Source organism: Microcebus murinus, chromosome 6 (genome assembly GCF_040939455.1).
Source record: "Microcebus murinus isolate Inina chromosome 6, M.murinus_Inina_mat1.0, whole genome shotgun sequence".
Lineage (NCBI taxonomy): Eukaryota > Metazoa > Chordata > Mammalia > Primates > Cheirogaleidae > Microcebus > Microcebus murinus.
This window is the reverse complement of record NC_134109.1, coordinates 108,346,645-108,367,756: the sequence shown is the minus strand read 5'-3', so window position 1 is coordinate 108,367,756 and position 21,112 is coordinate 108,346,645. Positions and strand designations below refer to the sequence as shown.

The 21,112-nt window shown below is 38.3% G+C and overlaps 2 protein-coding genes across 6 annotated transcripts in view; one reads left to right on the top strand and one right to left on the bottom strand.

Moving 5' to 3' along the window:
• Positions 1–4,835, top strand: part of NPTN (neuroplastin) — a 69,977-nt gene extending 65,142 nt beyond the window's left edge. For 2 of the 4 annotated variants that reach the window (XM_012748218.2, XM_012748216.2), the window contains 3 exons: positions 1,915–1,936; positions 3,024–3,098; positions 3,646–4,682. In XM_012748218.2, the coding sequence (XP_012603672.1) occupies positions 1,915–1,936; positions 3,024–3,084 (83 nt within the window). In that variant the 3' untranslated portion in view covers positions 3,085–3,098; positions 3,646–4,682. Of the gene's footprint in view, positions 1–1,914; positions 1,937–3,023; positions 3,099–3,645; positions 4,683–4,710 lie in introns of those variants that run through there. The other 2 variants (XR_012919799.1, XR_012919800.1) reach the window with 2 other exon arrangements.
• The window catches only part of REC114 (REC114 meiotic recombination protein), a 103,078-nt gene continuing 86,638 nt past the window's right edge, over positions 4,673–21,112 (bottom strand). The window contains exons 4-6 of one of the 2 annotated variants that reach the window (XM_012748220.3): positions 14,127–14,339; positions 8,338–8,424; positions 4,673–4,923 (exon numbers count right to left, since the gene is read on the bottom strand). In XM_012748220.3, the coding sequence (XP_012603674.1) occupies positions 4,759–4,923; positions 8,338–8,424; positions 14,127–14,339 (465 nt within the window). In that variant the 3' untranslated portion in view covers positions 4,673–4,758. The remainder of the gene's footprint in view (positions 4,924–8,337; positions 8,425–14,126; positions 14,340–21,112) is intronic. The other variant, XM_076004540.1, reaches the window with a different exon arrangement.

The following is a 21,112-nucleotide window of genomic DNA, read 5'->3' as shown; positions in this document are numbered from 1 at the left end:
GCTCCCACTCGCTGCTCCCACTCGCAGGCATGGCAGCTATGCCAGAGGCACTGTCGCTGAAGCATCTCCATGCAGCCCTTTGCATGTCACCAGCTTGTTGGGCTGGAAAGTGATGTTACTAATCAGACACCAGGGAATACCCCAACTCCAAAAGGAAAAAAGCCTGTGGTGCGAGGTGCTTGGGTTGGTGCCTACAGTGTCATGCTTTGAAAAGATTAGCCTGGCTATTGCAATTCTCCTTCCCCTGCTTTTTGTTTTAATGTTGAGAGTAGATTGGTGTTATTCTTGATTCAGCTCTCTTGCATTAGAATTTTATATTTTTGGGTGCACAGCCAGAGCACTAAATATATTCTAAGTTTGCTCCTGTGTCTTTTTATTTAAATCCCCAAGGTGCTTAGTTCCTAGCATGTAGCTGAGCTGGCTTGGCCGAGGCGCGGAGCATTAGGATGTTGTGAGGGGAGGATTTAGGCTAGGCTTGTGTGTCTTAGTACCTGGTATGTCTCTGTATCTCTCCACTGCATACACAACACACAGATGTCCTGGGTGTCCTTCAGTCTTAGTTTGTTCTCTGTACCTGTTTGATAGTGTACTGTTGTTAGTAGTGGACTCCTGTGGACACTGGTGTGTCGCTAGCCTATTGTTTTGGCTGATGAGTCATTGGTTTGTGGTTAGTTCTTTTATTTGAAATCCTTTTTTGCTCCAGTCACTGTGTGTGCTGGCGGTGGCTTTGCCTCTCCGTTGCCTCGAAGGAACAGGTGGAGCAATGTCTCCCTCTGACAGACATTACTCCCGACGTGTGCTCCTGCAGATGCCTACACTGAGACTGTAATCTCCATAACTGCTTCATGTGCACCAAGCCCCCTTGTGGAATCCTGCTGAGAGTTTTTCTAGAAGCCTTCAGTGAAATCAAACTGTCTGAATCATGTAGTCCACCTGACTTTTTTATAATAAAAACTAAGAGCACTTACTTGTTCCCTCCCCTTTGTGGGTCTTTAAAAAAAAATTCTATATATATGTATATATATCTGCTTAAAGGGGACCAAGTTGCCCTTAGTTGAAATAGGAAAGAAAAACTTACGAATCAGAATCATAAAGTATCAACTTAAGAAGGCTTCTAAACTCAGATAATACAAGCTTTTTGATTAAAAAAAAAAAGATATCTCATGGCTCACCTGGGTTTGGGTTCTGGTTTTGGCCATGGTGCAAGAGTGAGCCTGTCTTTGTATCTCAAGTCTTTTCTAGAGGGATGTCACCATTATTCAGCTTTCCTTGGTGTGTCACAGAACATCCTCTGGTACACAGATGCTTGTTGCTGGCATCGCCCAGCATGGCTGACCCGGTATCAGGTTGAACTATTGTGGCTGCCTCTTCCTCAGTCTTATTCTCCAGACTAAAGACTCTCCTAAAGATTAAAAAATAGCAAGGAAAACAGAGTGCCCTTTGGGGAAGTGAGGATGTGTAGCTAAATGTACAGAATGTACACATCCATTTACATTGAAGGGTTGAGCCAAAACTGCATGCATTCACCACAAGAAAACAAACAGCAGGATTTTACAACTGAAATGTTGGTTTGTCTTCTCATCTAAGAGTGAACCACTGGAACTTGGGGACAAGATGAGTATAATAATATTGCAGCCTATCTGTCCACTACAGTTGCAGTTTTTCATGACAAACATTAAAAGTGTTAACTAAAACCATTGAAACAACATACCTGCCATTAAAACTTGAATCTAGAAATAATAACTCCATGAGTGTTTTGCACCTCCAGATGGAATGGCCTTTAATAAATGCTATGAATAGCCATGTTTGCCACTTGCAGTTTGCTGTTCTATTAATCCTTATGCAGAGTCTAATAATTTTCTCCTTTCCTCTCTTATCTCTCATGGATTATTAAAAAACTGAACACTCATGTAGATGATGAACCAGCTGGGCCAATGTAAGTACTTTATTGGACATTAATTCAACGGTTTCTGACTAAATTATGTTGTATTTGCAGTTTAATCAAATGGAGTAGCTAAGATTATAGTTTCAGAAGACAATAGAAATGAAGGTTGAAGTGTAGACTTCTTAATCTGGCATGAATTTGACTAAAGACCATTTGATTCCCAGGACAGGCTGCTGCACAGTTTTGTTTTTAGTAGCCATACAAATTAGAATATCATGCAAAACAAATTTTTTTATTTTTGCACATTATATATGCTTAACCTTGATAATGCAAGGGAAATGACCAGTCTATCTGAGGCTTTAGGTTTTGTTCATTTCAAGCTGGACTATAGCATAGATACAGCATAGATAAATCTCTCTTGGATAAGCTGGTATCCAGGGGAGATGGAGCTCCAAGTATGGAATCAGTCCAAGATTGGCATAATCTCAGAGTTGGGGACTAAAGAGTAAGAGGCAAGTAAACAGTGCCCAAATTATTTTAAGTATCAGAGGGCGCAGCACTGCCAGCTTATGATTATCTTTTATCAGTTCAGAAGAGACAGTGGTGGTCAGCGGAGAAAAATTCACTCACTCTCACCTTTATAGTAATCGGATTACAGTGTAGAAATCAAAAGGAAAGTTAACATGTATGTTGTCTGCTTTGGGAGTCAAAAGGAGCATTAATTGAAGGTATATACAGGTTGAGTTATACTTAATATGAAAATCTATAATCCAAAAATGCTCCAAAATCCAAAATTTTTTAAAGTGCCAACATGATGCTCAAAGGAAATGCTCATTGAAGCATTTTGGATTTTGGATTTTTGGATTAGAAATGCTGAACTAGTAAGTATAATGCAAATATTCTAAAATCCAAAAATTACGTTTTTTGAAACAATTCTGGTCCCAAGCATCTTGGGTAAGGGATACTCAACCTGTGGGTACTTTACATAAGGAATGTGTTTATGCACTAATATTGTGCGGTAAGATTTCTTACTACACCAGGGATGGCAGTAAGTGAAAGAGTCCCTGTATTTCCATGTGTTATACTTTCAAAAATTGTTACTTAGCTTAACTCACGTAATGCCATTTTTCCTCCAAAGGAAAACCAACTCTACCAACAATCACAAAGATAAAAACTTGCGCCAGAGAAACACAAATTAAGTACTGCTTATAATGTAAGTATGGCCTTCTTTAGCAGTTTTAAAAATTATATTCAAATGAATGTGCCTCTGTTGACCTTGTTACAAATTCAGTAGTTGGTGTTATGTTGTAAGGTCTTTTAGTTCATTTCAGAGCAGCTGATACTGATGGAACAAGTTCCGCCCTTCCAGTTTAGTGACTGGAAGCATTTTTCAGCTGTGTTATTATTTCACATATTTATATAAATGCCATTTCAGAATATGCATGATGTTTTAAAATAAATAATTTGAGCTACTATTTACTTATATCTTTAAAAAGAGGTAGAAATTAAATTGTCACCTTCTTAGGTGAATTATTCCCAGAGGCCTGTTAGTCCTTGCTTCTGAGGACAAGACAAGAATGGTGGCCAGGCAGCAGCAGGCCAGAATGCCGTCCTGTTAGGCACATGGAGATCGGAATTTCACACCACATCCCTGAGCATGCGTTTGTTTGAACCAAAGCTTATTTTATGTGGCACTGTGGTAGAGTCCTGAGTGACAGTGCATATTCCCTTTTAATTTCCAAATACATCTTTCTTTACAGATCTTTAGGTTCCTGAAACTGGTGGCAACATGACCTGCTAAATTTTCTGCTTGGACCTCTTTGGTTCTCTCCCCTTTCAAGTGAGCAACACCACAATGACTGTCTAAAGCATGCCTTATTTTAGCCTCTCCTGTAAGGGTGACCTAGCCAGGTACATTTTAAACACTGCTTCAATGTAGAAGGTGTAAACTATTTTGGGCTTGATGTGCTGTGAATGTTGCTTTTTTTTCCTTTGTTAAAATATTTAAATAGAAGTGAAAAGGTCCTCTGAGGATCAGATCATGCATGCGCCATTTTTTACTTAATGCAGCTGTTAAATTGGCAAAGCTCTAAAATGCACTGCTGCCATCTAGTGATACATTTTTGTAAAGTACAGCAAAACCTACAGATATATACAGTATATAAATATATATATATATATATTTATATTTTTGGGGATGGGAGAAATCCAAAATAAAGTAAATGCTTGTTTCATTTTTAAGCTGCTGATATTCATTCCTTATTGTATGTTGTCAGATGAGGAAATGTGTAGTTCTGGTACATAAAGATGAGTAATATAAACTGAAATCTATAATTTTAAGGGCTTAACCTATGATTTTAATAAGAAGCTGGAACAGTCCACTGAATGAGTAAAATGAATTGCAGTATATACATGATTGCTTTTTAAGTGATTATTTTTCTTTTGTCAAATCGTGTAAATTCTTAAATCCTTTTGCACTGATGTGTTGAACCTTATTCTTGTATATTCAATCAAGGCAAACTTTTATAATTTTCCTTTTGTTTTCAATGACCTTGAAATGTTATAGCATGGTGATATTCTATGCAACTATAGTTATACTTTTTGGTTTGACACTGTATTTTTTCACCTTGATTTAATGGTTGATGGTAGATTTTATAACCTAATGGTTCTCATGCGGTGCATAACTGTAGATGCATGTACTTGTGTTTTGTGTAATTGTTGAAGTGCAATGATGTATAAAAAAAGTGGATTCACCTGTTTTTAAAAATAAAACATTGATAAAAGGTGTTTGGAATAATGCTGTTTATTCTAATATCTTTTTTTAGTTTTAGGAGGAAGAATTTTACAATAACTTTGAATATGTACAGAGAACATTAATTTCTCAACATTGTCAACTTTTTAAGTTCCTTTTCTACCTCTTCTACAAATGCTGGGAAATTCTGGTCCATGAGGCACAAGCGTAGAAAGGGGCCTAACTCTCCCGCACCCCATGCAGATTGCTCATAGACAAGGGGCAGCTCCTCCGATGCCAGGATAGACTGCAGGGATACCAGAAGAACAGTTTATTAGAGATTACAGGCGACAGCAATACACTGAGTAGAACACAGAAAAACAATGCTTTAAGGTAAGATTAGGGAAACACACACCAGAAAATTAGAGTGTTAATTAGCTTTATGGGCTTCCTTTACATAGTAAGTTTTATTGTTACATTTATAACTTTGTATATACATTTCCTGAATATGCATAGAAAGTGAGATAAACTTATATCCATAAGTATTTTTAAATGTATTGATGAAATGATCTGCAAAACTGAGATCCTCTTAGATGTAGATCCTCTTAGAAACTGTGCTGATAACATCTGTGGATTGACAGGAAACCTATTAACAGATGAACTCCACTAGTTTAGTTCATCTTCCCTACACCATAAGTTGTACAATGGCTGTGAACAGTGCACTGTGTTGAAGCAGGTTTCTGAATGTAAGAGAAGACACAAACTGACTGCCAAAGGGACAAAATTAGCTCACCAAGATGTCTTTTTTTGGCCATCTACGAGATTTGACAAATAGGCATGTAACTATTGCCGTAATCAAAATGCAGAGCCATTTTTATTACCTGTCAAAAAATTCTCCACCTATTGTTGTCAAACCCTTAACCCCTGGGAACCACTGATTTTTTAATTCCTTATAGTTTTGCCTTTTCCATTATGTCATATAAATGAAATCATAATATATAATACTCTGTTGAAATCTGACTTCTTTCACTTAGCATAATATATTTGAGATTAGTCCATGTCATTGAATATATCAGTAGTTCATTCCTTTTTATTCCTAAGTATTCCATTGTTTGGATGTGCACAGTTTGTTTATCCATTCTCAAGTTGAAGGACATTTGGGTGGTTTTGCTTCTTGCAATTATGAATAAAGTTGCTATAAATATAGGTTTTCATTTCACTTGGGTAAATACCTAGGAATGGGTCATATGGTAAGTGTATATATTTAACTTTGTAAGAACTGCCAAATGGTTATCCACAGTGGCTGTACCATTTTATATCCCACCAACAATGCATATGAGAGTTTTGTTCATCCATCTAGCACTTGGTATCATCAGTTTTTTTTTTCATTTTGGCCATTCTAATAAATGTACAGGGATATCTCACTATGGTTTTAATTTGCATTTCCCTAATGACTTATAATGTCGAGCATCTTTTCACATGCTTATTTGCCATCTGTATGTTTTCTTTGGTAACCTGCAGTGCTTTAAAACCAGTTGAATAAGTTGCCAACATTTAAATATTAGGAGATTTCAAATAAAAGTCTGACTGTGCTTGACAATTTGGAATATCTGGCAACACTGGATCCACTATCCCACATGATGACGACGGGCTGCAGCTCTGTGTGGTCTGCTTGCTTTGGTGCAGACATCTTATTGAATCTTCACATTAATTCTATGAGGTAGGTGGTGGTTTTATTCCCTTTCTATGGATAGCACAGTTGGGTGCATAAGTATACAATTGACATTTCTCATAGAAATTTACTTTTGTAAATTCCAATTGGCTCTTCATGCCAACATGGATTCCTGGAGAAAGAAAAAAAAAAATATTGGCTCTTCAGACTGCCTAAAGGTATAAAGAAAAAATGAAAATAATGTGGAGCTGTTTCCACTGGGAGCCATTATTAATGTTAGTGTATATCCTTCCAAACTTTGTGTTTATTACAAAAGTGGAATCAGACATGCTGTTTTGTAGCCTCCTTTTTGAAAAAACAATGTATTGTGAATATCTTTCCATGTCAACAGATAAGGATCTATATCACTTATTGATTGCATTTTTATCCCATTTATAGTTACACCACTTTAACCAATCAGTATCCTAATAAATGAACATTTATGTTTCTAATTTTTGTTATTATAAATTATGATGAACATGCTTAGGTGTATTTGTGTAGCTAAAATAGAATTATAAATAAAATGTTAAATTTGGCATATTGCTAAGATGCCTTCTGAAAAGTTTTACCAGCCAAAAGGTTAGAGGAAACAAATGACATATCTGAGCTCCCAGGCCTCATGCATTTTCTGATTTGTATATGGTTCTTCCATACAGTAAATAAACTTGGCAAAGGTACACTTTTTATAGCAATTCATATTCCCTAAATAGGGACATCAAACCCTGCCTTGGTGTGTGTGTGTGTGTGTGTGTTTTGGTAACTGTAGTGTCCTCAGCCTCTCAGATTCAGTTAACCCCTAAACTTAATACAAATATGGGCATTAATGAAGTCTGTCCTGCTGCTTGACAAATAGGCTTTTTAATTTTTTCTGTCATAGTTGCTGAATTATAAAAAAACATGAATTCTTATTTATTCTTCTGACCTCTTGAATTCTTTATTCTATATTATTGTCCATTTATTTTAAGTTAGTGGTAAGGCAGATGGAGAAAACACCCATATTTTCTTTTGAGTACCACCGTTAGCACAGTTTTTGTTTTTGTTTTTTTTTTTTTTGAGACAGAGTCTCACTTTGTTGCCCAGGCTAGAGTGCCATGGTGTCAGCCTAGCTCACAGCAACCCCAAACTCCTGGGCTCAAGCAATCCTTTTGCCTCAGCCTCTGTAGTAGCTGGAACTATAGGCATGTGCCACTGTGCCCAGCTAATTATATTAAGTTATCCAGCTAATTTCTTTCTATTTTTTTAGTAGAGACAGCGTCTTGCTCTTGCTCAGGCTGGTCTTGAACTCCTGAATTCAAACGATCTGCCCGCCTTGGCCTCCCAGAGTGCTAGGATTACAGGTGTGAGGTACCACTCCCAGCCAGCACAGTTTTAATAGATGCATTAAAGAATATCCATTTTTGAATATTGATGAACTCCACGCAGAATTCTGTGGAAAGCATAAGCTAGCTATTGGTGTGAACACCTGCTGCCAAGTGTAGCCAGAAATGCAGTTGAGGGAGACAAAGTCCTCGCAGAGCTCTCAGCAGAGCAGATATCAAGCCACTGTGATTTTGAATGAGGTTTTGCAGCAAGAGGAAAGGGGCTGAAGCATGTCTGAGGTAACAAGAGTTGAATCCAGATCTTAGCACTGAAAATTTGCCACTATAGAAACCATCGTAGATCTGATTCCAGATTCATTTTTGATACTTGTCTTAAAATAGTTCCCAAATTTCATTTCCAAAATTAAGTTAAATTCGTCCGTTTATTCTTTTTTGGAAAATGGTGATTAAATTTTCTCAAACATTCAACTACTCTTCTTCTTTTTATTTTCTCAGGAGGGTAGTTCTTGAGGATGTGCCATCCTGTCTAATCTCACAACAGGGGTAGGTGACAATGGCCTGTGTCTGTCTTTATCATCTTTTATAAAACCTTAGATTTCTATTCTAGAACAAGGAAGTGAACAGAGGGATATAAATTCTTAGGGATCATTGCTTTTGTGACAAGAAGACTGAACATTGAAATAGGATCTACCTGAGCTATCTGTGTCACTGAGGTCCTTCCCTCTGGAGGGCCTGTGCCAGCTGTTACACGCACCTGCTCTTCTGGGTACTGGTGGGACTGGAATAAAACAACGTGCAATTAGGAGATTAGCTAAACATGATCATGAATACCACAGGCCAAAGAAGTGGAAACAATCCTCCTGCCTGGCACTTAGCCCTCCAGCTCAACCTCCTGTGCACTTGTGCACCCCTCCATTCCAGCACTGCCTGAGTTATAGGACAATCATGGTTTTACTTTTTAGGTTCTCTCTAGGCTGTGGTTTGGGCAGGCAGGACCTCCATCTTGTTCTTTGTAGCTCCCATCCCTGTATCACCCCAGTGTCTAGTAGTCTTTTCAAAGAAAGAAAAAATATCAATAAACGTGGTAAAAATAACCAGCATAGGTCAGTCCCGGTTTAAATGGAAGGTTACTTGGTTTACCACAGTAGAAGCTTGTGAAGAGTTTAAATCTGTGGCTCCTGACCCGTAGCTGGTGTGTCTCAGCGTCTGGCCGGCTGTTAGCGCGTCTGTGTCAGACGTGGGGGCATTCTGTTTCCAGAGCCCCAGCCCAGGGGTCAGGGCAGCACCCATGGAAGCAGGTGCTGTTGCTGTGGTGGCCTCCATGCAGTGGCCAGGCCCAGTTTCTGATGATCATGATTTGTCACCTTCTAAAAACTGTTATTTAAGTAACATATGTTCATTATAGGAATGCAAAACGGGAAAGCACTATAATTTTGAGCCAACCATTTTTAATAAAACTGGGTTTGCTGTTTTTTTTTTTTTTTTAATCTCAGACATACTGAAGGAATAAGTTCTATGAGTTCTTCTATAAGTAAAATTCCTAGATATCTTCTTTCAACACTGTTTGTGCCTACTACATACTAGACACTGGGGTGATACAGCGATGGGAGCTATAAAGAACAAGACGGAGGTCCTGCCCGCCCAAACCACAGCCTAGAGAGAACCTAAAAAGTAAAACCGTGATTGTCCTATAACTCAGGCAGTGCTGGAATGGAGGGGTGCACAGGTGTACAGGCACACAGGAAGGTGAGCTGGAGGGCTAAGTGCTAGGCAGGAAGTGCAGGCATGCTCTAGGATCCATTCAAAGGAATCAGGCAGAACACAGGATGCTTTCCAGGCAAATGTAATGAACCAGGTATAGGAGGTCTGAGGAGTGAAGAGCCGGTTCTCTGCTCCTTCCTAGCGACATGTCTGCAGGCCCTGCTGTGCTTGGATACCTGTGGCTGCTGCAGTGCTAATCTCTAGACAAGCAGTGGTGTTCCTGCACTAGGCATAAGCTGAGGCTATAATACAGGGAGGAGGGCCCTCTCTGGAGGGCGCCTCTGTCTATCAGCGAAGTGTCTGACTGCTGGAAGGCAAAGGATGCCAAATTCTGTCTTCTGTCCTGTAGAGGAGCTGATTGTTGCTAGTTAGTAGGTAGCAGAAAACTAGATCTGGAAGCATCCGAAAAAGGGCGGATAGGGAGGAACAGTAAGAAAGGAAAACAAAACAAACAAAATTAGGCAAGAATTTTAAAATCAAAATAAGCAAAAGGTCAAAGGACTCTATAATCAGGAGCCCTTAGACAAGCCCCATTTCTCTGTTCAGTTTCTTCAGTCTCCTCATCTGTAAAAATAAAAAGTCAGACTCTATTGCCTAGTGTTTCTGCCAGCTCTGGTATTTGATGCTTTCTTAGGATGCATAACAATTCAGCTCACACAATGTTCTTCAAACTGAGAAGAGTGCCAACCAAAATCACCTGCTACAAACACTAAACAAGAGCCAAATGTGACTGAAGCACTTTGAGGCTGGTGGCCTCTAGGATTAGATGGTCAACCCTTGCAAGGTATAGAAATGAAGGTTCTGTGTGCACAGTAGCTGAAGCCCCTGGCTCCTTTCTTCTGGGCTTTTTGTGCTAACAAAAAGTTCACATAGGAATTGCCATCCTCTTTTCTGTCTTATCCACTTCCTCTCTGGGGTGGGCTGGGTTGCCTTAGAAGCCCTCAGGTTGAAGCCACCTGGTTAGGCCACAATTAACACAATTACAAGGCTGAAAAAAAGTAAAAACTAAAATTTGAGCCAGGAAATGACTCAAGAACTTGAAATAGAAAGACATGGAATTATTTCTATTTGCAAAGACGGGGACAACTATTATAGACTAAAAAAGATATAGGTATTAGAAAAATGACACACCAGAATATAAAAGAACAGCAAAATGGTTGGGCGCAGTGGCTCACGCCTATACTCTGAGAGGCTGAGGCGGGCGGATCAAGGTCAGGAGTTCGAAACCAGTGTGAGCAAGAGCGAGACCCCGTCTCTACTATAAATAGAAAAAAATTAATTGGCCAACTAAAAATATATAGAAAAAATGAGCTGGGCATGGTGGCACATGCCTGTAGTCCCAGCTACTTGGGAGGCTGAAGTAGGAGGATCACTTGAGCCCAGGAGTTTGAGGTTGCTGTGAGCTAGGCTGACGCCACGGCACTCTAGCCAGGGTGACAGAGTGAGACTCTGTCTTAAAAAAAGAACAGCAAGATGACCAAAACTTGGCCATGCCTTACAACTCTTAAGATGGAGTCCAAGAAATGGAACATGATCCCAAATTTCCAGTATAGCAGTTAAGGGCAAACCTGGGAATGTTTTGTCATTAGGAAGCCTAGAATGTTCTAGGCAGTGCCTCACAATGTCTGCACTCTGGAATTAATCCAGTGGCGTTATCTTGTCTGATGCTCTGCAGCGTCAGACACTTGATTTGTCGTGCCCCCTGGCTCTGGAGGCTCTGACCCTTGCTAACTGACCGCGATGTCAGTTTGTTCATTTGCAAGGGAAGGCGCATCTGAGCAGGTAATGGTACTGTCAGTGATAATGGATGTTGTTTAGATTATATTCTACTAGGTGCTTTCTATCCAGAATTTCAATCTCACCAAAATTTTACAGATGAGCTTCATTGGCTTGCACGAGACCACACAGCTACTACGAAATAGAGCCAGGATTCTAACTGAGATCCATTTGAATCCAAAGCCTGTGCTTTTTGCACAGCAACATCGTGCTCTCCCATCTACTCAGAACACTGAATTACAGATTAGAAGATTCTAAATATAGAATCAAGAAAAGACATGGAAGTTGCCTAACCACTTCTGAGCTACTTCTACCTAGACATTTGGAGCCAGCCTTCAAAATCAGAGAGCCAGAGCCTTCATCTGCTGCCATAGTTCACAATTCTCAGCCTGCATGTTACTACATGTTACAACTTCTTTTTATCTTGCATTGTATAGCCTTGATGGGGTTCTAGCCTGATGCATTTTCATGAATATTTTAGTTTTCACTTTTCCTCCACCTTGGAATTTTGTTAACTGTGGCCTAACCAGGTGTTTCTCAACCTGAGGGTTTTAAGGGACCCCACTGGGATCTTGTTGCACTTTGTGGATTGGGGCTACTGTACTGTCATTGGAATCTAATGGTCAGTGAACCCTATGAAAAAATCCACTTAAAGGGCAAAGAATCATAAGCAATAAAGTAACTTACAATAAACTGCTCCATCCCATTTGTCGGGAGGGGATTACCAGAATAAAGCAGGAGTTGATGAGGCATATTGTTTGAAACTAGATCCAGGGTTTGTGAGACGAGCAGCTTCAGCGTTAAGGCATCTTCACAAAAGTCAAATGAAGGGAATGAATTCTACAACACTAACATGTTTGGCAAACTAAACATTCAAGAGGGAATCAATCATGCAGTGCCCTCTTAAAGAAAAAGACTTTGTACTAAATAAGGTAAATTTAGGTTCACCTTGGCTAAATTATGAATGACAAAAAACTTGGTGATAAAACAGCAAAAATGGATTGTCTTGATAAAGGGAAACTAACAGGATGAGGTAAAGGAATAACCAGATTTGGAAAATCATTTCCCAAATTAGAAAATAAAAATTCAGCTTGAAACAAATTTCATCCTGAGAGCATGAGTAGGTGCTTATTCTAACAATATTTAGGATTCTAACAATATGTTAGGATCCTAACAATATTTAGGATCTAGCATTTAAGAAATGCTAGAACACGTATATCTGGGAGAAATTCTATAGCAATGAGTTTCAGACTTTTGATCTCAGGACCCCTTTACACTGTTACAAATTATTGAGGCCCTTAAAGAACTTTTGAGTTACATCTCTCTGATATTTATAATAGAAATTAATAGAGAATTTTAAAATGTTAATTCATTAAATAAATCATTATGTTAATATATTTCCTGAAATGACATGTAATATGATTTTTGCAAATATCTTTAGCTTAGTAGAAGACAGCTGGACTCTCACAGCTGCCTCTGCATTCAGTTTGCTGTAATATGTTGTTTGGTATGTGAAGAGGCTGGGCATAGTGGCTAATGCCTATACCTAGCACTTTGGGAGGCTGACATGGGAGGATCACTTGAGGCCAATTTGAGACCAGCCTGAGTAAGAGTGAGACCCCCATTTCTACAAAAAATAGAAAAGTTAGCTGGGCATGGTGGTGTATGTCTGTAGTTACCTAGTACCTCAGGAGGCTGAGGCAGGAGGATTGCTAGAGCCCAGGAATTTGAGGTTGCAGTGAGCTATGATCCCACCATTGCACTCTAGCCAGGGCAACAGAGTGAGACCTTCTTTCAAAAATGAAAGAAAGTACATGAAGGAAATTTGGCCCCATGCAGATAGATATATAGATGGAGAAGGAAGGAGTACTTTAAATTTGCCTTTTCAGCCAGTTGTGTATATTCCTTAGTATGACACCAAAACTCAACAAGTGATAGTTGCTTGAAGGTTAATTGTGATACAGAATCTGAAACCATAGCAACGAACATGTTATACTGTTATATTGCAGTCCATTCGTCTATCTTGCACTTCAAGTAGCTGTTTTATCCGCGTATGAGTCTGTAGCACCACGCATGGGTCATTTGGAGAATACTGATTCACTGAACTATACAAAATCTTTCAATTATTGACACATTTTGTTTATGAAAAAGTAATTATCACATTCATTAATAGCACCTTCAGAAAAGTCTTCTGGGTCAGGAAGATGTCAAGCTCATGTGGCAGATACAAGTTTTCCAAGATTCTAATTTTCACTTGAAAGTTAAATTTTATCATTATCAATAATAAATACTATCAGTTGTTTTCCTGAAGTGATAGGCTCACTTCATTCATTTTTGAGAAAATGTCTGCTAAATACCCAAATCTGAATGACCTTAATCCATTGTTCTTTCAAGTAATAATGGCATTTCATGAAAAAAGAGGCTACTTCAACTGACAACAGAAACATGGCGCCTTCCTTTGAGACAGCATCGTACTGCATAATGCAGGGTCATTTTATTTTCACTGCACGTGACTGAAGAACACGACTATTTGGTGCCACTGCTTGATTTGTACTGAGAGACAGTAACTCCACTCATGATGCTTTTTGCCCCATCAGTACAGATGTAACACAGTGAAAAGGGCAAATAATGTCTTTAAATATGAAAATAATTTTGATCTTGTTGGCTGCATGGAAAGGATCTCAGGAAGGGGTCCATGGACCACACTTTGAGAATCACTGTTCTGTAGTGACACCTGGAATGCAGCTGGGGACCCTCTTCCTAATTTCTAGGATTATAGGTAGCTACAGTGAATTTCAATCTCAATTTTAAGAAGTCACTCAACATTAGATATATTTTAAAACTACAAACCGGATGGACTTGACAAATCCCATTGTGGTTTTGGTCCCCACAGTGCATTACATCGTCAGGTTTCTTGTGTAGCCAACACATCAGCCTACTTACTTGGCACTGTAATGGGACGCTCTTTGCGCGGTCCTTCCCTTGGCTTTCACTTGCGCTCGGTGGGCCAGGACTGGGCCGAAGCTCCTGGATGATTCCATCAGGCACCTGAACGGTTACGTACTGGGCCAGGCTTTGCACACAGCTGCAGCAGTGTTCCAGCGCCTGCTCCTTTGACTCTCCACTAAACTGTACTCGAAACATGCGACTCTTGTTCTGTTTGACAAGTCAAAAGTTATCCTGAGAGAACTTCGACATATTACTTTACTTTTATTTACTGTGGGGCTTCTAGTAAGTGGTTCCCTTTTCTTGGAGCGGGAAGAGGTGTGGCTAAGGGAGCAGTCACCCTTGCTTGTTGGTGCAGGTATAGAAAAGCCAAAAATTCATTTTCTTCTCCCTTTTGGGAGCTGTTCCTCATACTAAAATTCATTTCCCTCAGGGAACTGACATCAACAAAAATAGAAAAACCCATGTCATAAAGACAAGGAAGGTCACTATATTGATTGCAGAAGATCCATGTTTTGTCTTGCTTTGGAATAAAGATTTCATAGTTTCTAATTTCTTAAGTGGAAAATCAGTGAAGATGATACAGCAAAGTCCTAGCTCAACAAAATTTTTCTATACACAGTAAATAAAAGAGGAAACCAGGCAGATGCCACATTAAACAAGGCAGTGAACTTAACAGTAGCAAAAGCTAATACATCTCATGTTAATAACATGTAGTGCCTTTTTAAAAAGGCCAGATTACCATACGAATCACACAGTGGAATGTTGCCTTTAATTTGCTGTATGAGTTATATCCCTGGGCAAGTTAGTGAATGTGGAGCAGATGCAATTAAAATTTTTAAAAAATCTGTCAACTATATGAAACTTACTTGATTATAAGTTTAAAAATAGGTCTAGATTGTAATAACATAAAACCATTATTTTAGAAGTAGTTTCTTCTTTTTCTAGTCTAATATTCTGCCTAGTTTAAAGGAGTCAACTTACATAAAAGCCACCCCAAACAGGATTATATGTGCCATTTACCTTTGTTCAGTTTCTTCTGTGAAGAAGTGCAGACACTAAGCTCAGCATAGTGACAGTTCTTTTCACTTCTTAAACATATAAACCACGTGGATAACCTGAAACCTTTCTAACCAAGCTAACAAAATCCTGTGTAAGTTCCTATAAACAAAACAGTACTTGATTTTCCTATTCACAATTTGTACTCTTAGTTAAATAGTGTAAATACAGGCAAGGACATATATTTAGGATACAGGAAACTCTTGGTGTGGCTAAGAAATTGTAAAGTATCATGTTGAGAATAATAGACACCCCATCCTTTATTACTGCCACTGTTTGGTTCTCTTCACATTTATTTTATTTTATTTTAATTTTTTTGAGAGAGTCTTGCTCTATTGCCTGGGCTAGAGTGCCATGGTGTCAGCCTAGCTCACAGCAACCTCAAACTCCTGGGCTCAAGCAATCCTCCTGCCTCAGCCTCCCAAGTAGCTCAGACTACAGGCATGTGCCACTATGCCCAGCTCATTTTTTCTCTATATTTTTAGTTGTCCAGCTAATTTCTTTCTATTTTTAGTAGAGACGGTGTCTCATTCTTGCTCAGGCTGGTCTCGAATTCCTGACCTTGAGTGATCCGCCCACTTTGGCCTTCCGGAGTGCTAGGATTACAGGCATGAGCCACCACGCCAGGCCTCTTTTCAAATTTTAATTAATTTAGTTTTTTTCCCCTTAGTATAAAAGTAATCTATTATCATCATTCCCTCTAACATTGAAAAAATATGAAAAGGAAATATATGCATATATATTAGAACACATAAACACATATTTTATAGGTTATATATATAATATATGTTATGTAGTATATATATACTTTTAAACTACACTGCTGTTCTGTAGCCTGATATTTTATTTAACTATATAAAAATAGAAGTATACCTCATTACTTTTAATGGCCGAAGAGTATTCTTCTATTAACCGGCTCTCTACTGATGAACACTTAGGTTATTTCCAGCCTTTTTTCCTACTATAAACCACAGTGCTTTGATAGGCACTCTGATGCATACATCTGTGTGTATAAATGCCTGAAAGCAGACTTGCTGTGTCAAAGGATGTGTGCATTTCATGTTTTGGTACACCATGCTAAACTGCCTGGTGGCAAGATAGGACAGATTTACTCCCCTCAAGAGTCTATGTACCCATTTCTCTGCCCCTTCCAACAATGGAGATTCTTATTTTTAATTTTTTTTTTTTTTTTTTTGAGACAGAGTCTCACTTTGTTGTCCAGGCTAGAGAGTGAGTGCTGTGGCGTCAGCCTAGCTCACAGCAACCTCAAACTCCTGGGCTTGAGTGATCCTTCTGCCTCAGCCTCCCGAGTAGCTGGGACTACAGGCATACGCCACCATGCCCGGCTAATTTTTTATATATATATCAGTTGGCCAATTAATTTCTTTCTGTTTATAGTAGAGACGGGGTCTCACTCTTGCTCAGGCTGGTTTTGAACTCCTGACCTTGAGCAATCCGCCCGCCTCGGCCTCCCAAGAGCTAGGATTACAGGCGTGAGCCACAGCGCCCGGCCCTTATTTTTAATTTTTGTCAACCTACTAGGTTAACAGTTTTTTAAAAATTTTATTTGATTAAAAGGTTGAATATTTTTCTTATGCTTATCGGTCATTTGTATTTTTCTTTTGTGTATTACTATGCATGCCCTTAGCCATTTTTCTCTTGGATTGATAATCCCAAATTGGCAAGTCACTGAAAGCTAACTTTCCCTGCAGAAAGGAAAGGCATTGATAAGAGAACTGTACACTCAGTTTGTGATAATACTATGAATCTTCTTTTGTAAAACTGAATTTATTTCTTGTTTACAGTTAATTAGCTGTTTCCAACTTACCCTACTGTAGATTCCACATGATGACATCTATATAAAGTACCTTTATATTACCCATTTCTTTTGGGATTCTGTAATTACCCTTTTGAGGAACAGTTAACATTAGAAATTGTAGCTCATAGCTAGCTGAAAAGCTGTATGCACTAGCAGACACTTATTAAGTGTGTAAGCAAGGCAAAGATCTGAGACCAACTACGTAAGTCTAGAAGTATCTATGTGTGAGTGTACATAAGAATCAGTTTGAATACTTAGGGTTTCTTTGGAGTATAGTTCCAAAAAAGTGACAGGGTAGGTTAAATGTCTGATAGCCTACCTTGCAGTCCTGTTTGCTTCTGCAAAATTCTCAGATAGATTTTGAGCTTATCATCTGAAGCCGGAAATACCACTTCAATCAGTGTATGTGGACCCAAGATAAAACCAAGGCACATCAGGAAAAATCTGAAAATTAGTTACACCTCCATCCTACATCCTCAATGCCATGGGTTACCGCAATAGAAAACTAGCTTACTGGGTTAACCAAAAGGACTGCTAGGTTGGAAATCTTGATGAGATTTATTTTTATGCCATAATTAAAAGTCAGCACCTTGCTGGGAAGTGAAAAGTTTTCAAGTATACCAACAGTCATAAATCACCCCAAATATATTCTCTAGTGAGATTGGCTCATAATTACTATATTTTAAGTGGTGGCTTGCGTGTTAAGTTGTACCCACCCTACTTCAGAACACTTAATTTCAAGTTAAAGGATAGGAACTTTAGGAACAGCTGATAGGAAATTCCCAGACTCTTTGAAGAGACAAAAGTGAAAGGTAAGTGCTTGTCTTTTTGCAATTATCCACACGTATTCACAAAGAAAATCAAGGCTTCCCGTTCTGGGAAGGCCTACTAAGTGCTCACTCATGGTGTGACTAGCATCTCCCTGGAGAGCTACCTAAGCCACTGGCTCTACAGCAGATGTTACAGGCATCATCACACCTGGAAGATGTGGTACCCAGTTAGCCCTGTGTAGAAGAGGAACCAAGGAGACATCAGAGACCTCACAAACCCTGGTGGGTTTTCCTGCAGGTATTAGATTTATCACTCAGACCTATAAGACATTTTCTATCACCACAGGGATCCCGATTGAAGCCGTTTTCACCACCACTGATGGTGAATTCCTCCACTGGTGGAAATGTGGAGGGAAGTACAGAAAAAATGACTTAACCAGAGAAGGAACTTCATCATTTTCTTTCATTCTTTGCTTTGAAACCAAGAGATAATATTCAAAGCCTGGGCCAGACAAAATCACAAATTCTTCAGTGAGTTACTGGGAGTGAGAAGGGAAGAGGACAGTGGTTTAGGTTTATTCCTCTGACCAAAGTGCCCTTCAGAGAGGGATGTATAAGTCTGTGTTAGCCTACCAGGCCAGGACCCATTGGATCAGAATTGCTGGAAAAAAAAGGAAACCCACCTTATAAGTAGGCAGAATTTATTTAATCTACTGATTTAGCCCAGAGAGAAAAGAAATGTAATGTTTATTACCCACAGAATTTAAGTTATATAAAGTTGCTGTTAAAGGAGTGAAAATTTGACTTCTTCCGTCTGTCAATTTAAACAATAGCATAATTGCATAATTCTTGGTAACTGCAAGTTACCCAAGGCAAGAAGCACTAAAGATACCGTTTGTCAGGTAAGGCAAAAAGAAGAATCTGTTGGTTCAATATTAATATATCAAATCAAAAGATTAAAGGAGGGGGGAAACATCTTGAAAGGTGTCAAAAAGCATTTGATAAAATTTAATATGTAATCTTGTTAAAAGTATTGGTAAATAAACTATAACTGCAAGAGTATCTCCCTTACATGGTAAAGAATATCTAATCAACAGCCAGAGATGTACTTAACATCTAAATACCACTTCTCATGCAAGTCAGGAAGATGTCAAGGATGCCACTATAACCATATGATTACAATGTTCTGGAAGGTCTAGACAATTCAGGAAGGTGGGGAAAGTAATATATATCATTGGAAATAAAAGTATTACAGATTATAAAATTACTTTCCTAGAAATTAAACAAATTAACAAATTATCAGAGTTAATAAAAAGGTTAGTACAGAGACAAAATTTAATTCAGAAAAATCCAATAATAAGTAGCTTGAAATACCTTTGGGATAAAGACTATAATCTATAAGAACAAGCAAAAGGTTCCTACCCTTAAATATTTAAAAATCTATATGATATATATACAAATATAATGTATAAGAATTATGTAAATACACAAATTATTCTATACCTATAGTGCCTAAATAGTTTGAAAAAGAGAAAAATTAGGCAAAAGAAGTAGGTGACACACAGAAAAACAGATGTATAACAAAAAATGTCCATTCTCATTAATTATCAAAGAAATGCAAATTAAAGGAAGATGCTCATTTCTTCCTATCAACTTGGAAGTATAATTCTTAATTATATTAAGTATATAATATAATTTAAATTTTAAATTTAAATTATATCACCCTGTTGGAAAGGATTTGGATAAATGAAACTTCATACACATTGCTAGTGCAGTAGAAGCAGGGACAACTATCTGAAGGGCAAATCTACCAAAAAAAAACATAACTTGTATCTCAAGAAATCTGTAAATAAATCCTTATGAAAATGAAAACATTTTCATAATTGTGAAAACCTGAGGATTAGTTGGATTCTGGTGCATACAACCAATAACAGGCTTATGTAGTCATTAAGAGTGTTGTAAAAGACTATGTCATGACTTGGTATAATGTTCCTGATAGAATGCAACATGACAAAAGTACAGATACAAAATACTACAATCCCAATTTTATAAACCAACTATATGGCACACACTGTTAATGGCCATGAGCCAATCCGTAACACAGGCTGAAAAAGCCAAACGCTTTTGGCTAATCACGGAGTTTTGCAGTTAGGGACAGCTATATTACACTGTTCTGGTCCATATCACATAAGCTGACAACTGGGGCATTATGGGTGGTGGAGAGACTTACAGGAAAGTTTATGTTCTCCTTATACAAGGGACAGGTGAAGCTGACCTTCCTTGAATGGAAACATAATAGAGGCGCAGCAGCCATTTTGCAACTGTGAGGGAGAGACTAAGAGAATTAGAGAATTACAGAGATGTAGGCATTGATGCTGTTGTGTTGCTGAACCAATGCTAGTTACTGCCTGTTTCTGAATTTCTTATTAAGTGAAAAAATAAACTTGTTTAGGCTAATATATTATAGCTGGGTTTTCAGTTACATGCATCTGAACATAATCCTAACTGATAGAATGGAAATACCTAGTAATAACTCCAAAATATTAATGATTATTTTTGAGTGGTCAAATTATGGTTGACTTTCATTTTGCTTTTCGTAGTTAAAAAGTTTAATAATATTGTGATTAGAAAAAATTAAAACTCAAATATCAAACATACAGTATGGGATAGCTTTTTAAAAGACCCGTACATTCATTCTGCATGATACAATCCTGGACTGGGGTGAGAAGACCCAGGGCAGCCTGGTTCTCTGATAGCGAGTCACAACCATGGCTACTGGCATAAGTTAAATTCAGTTTCCTCAAATGTAAAATGAAAACAAGGGTTCTCGAATGTTTTAGAGCATGTGCTTTGGCAGTGTGGTGAGCCAGTGGACCCCTTTTCAGAACAATGTTTTTAATCACAAAATATACACGATTACAGCGGAAACCAATTATACTGAATTCGTTTATTACAATATTAAAACACTAATTTGTGAACTAATAACATGCTTCTTTGTTAATGTATTTGATAAAAAGATCTAGCAGGAGGACTAATAAATGCCTTAATTTTGAGGTAGTGATGAGCATAATTGTCATTTGGGATATCTGAAGCAACTGCAGTGTGATATGGAAGTACCTGTTGATTTCCATTTGTGAGAAGGTCTAAAATTACGTTCATAATGGAAGGAAATAAAACATTTCAATTAGAGATCAGTGAAAGATCCATGGGAGTTCATGGAACCCCTGAATTCTATGGGGACCTTGTGGGGGTCTGTGGACTCCAGGTTAAGACCTTCTCACTAGATGCTCTTGAAGACCTGTTCTAACTCTCAGAGTCTATGAGCCCATCAAAAA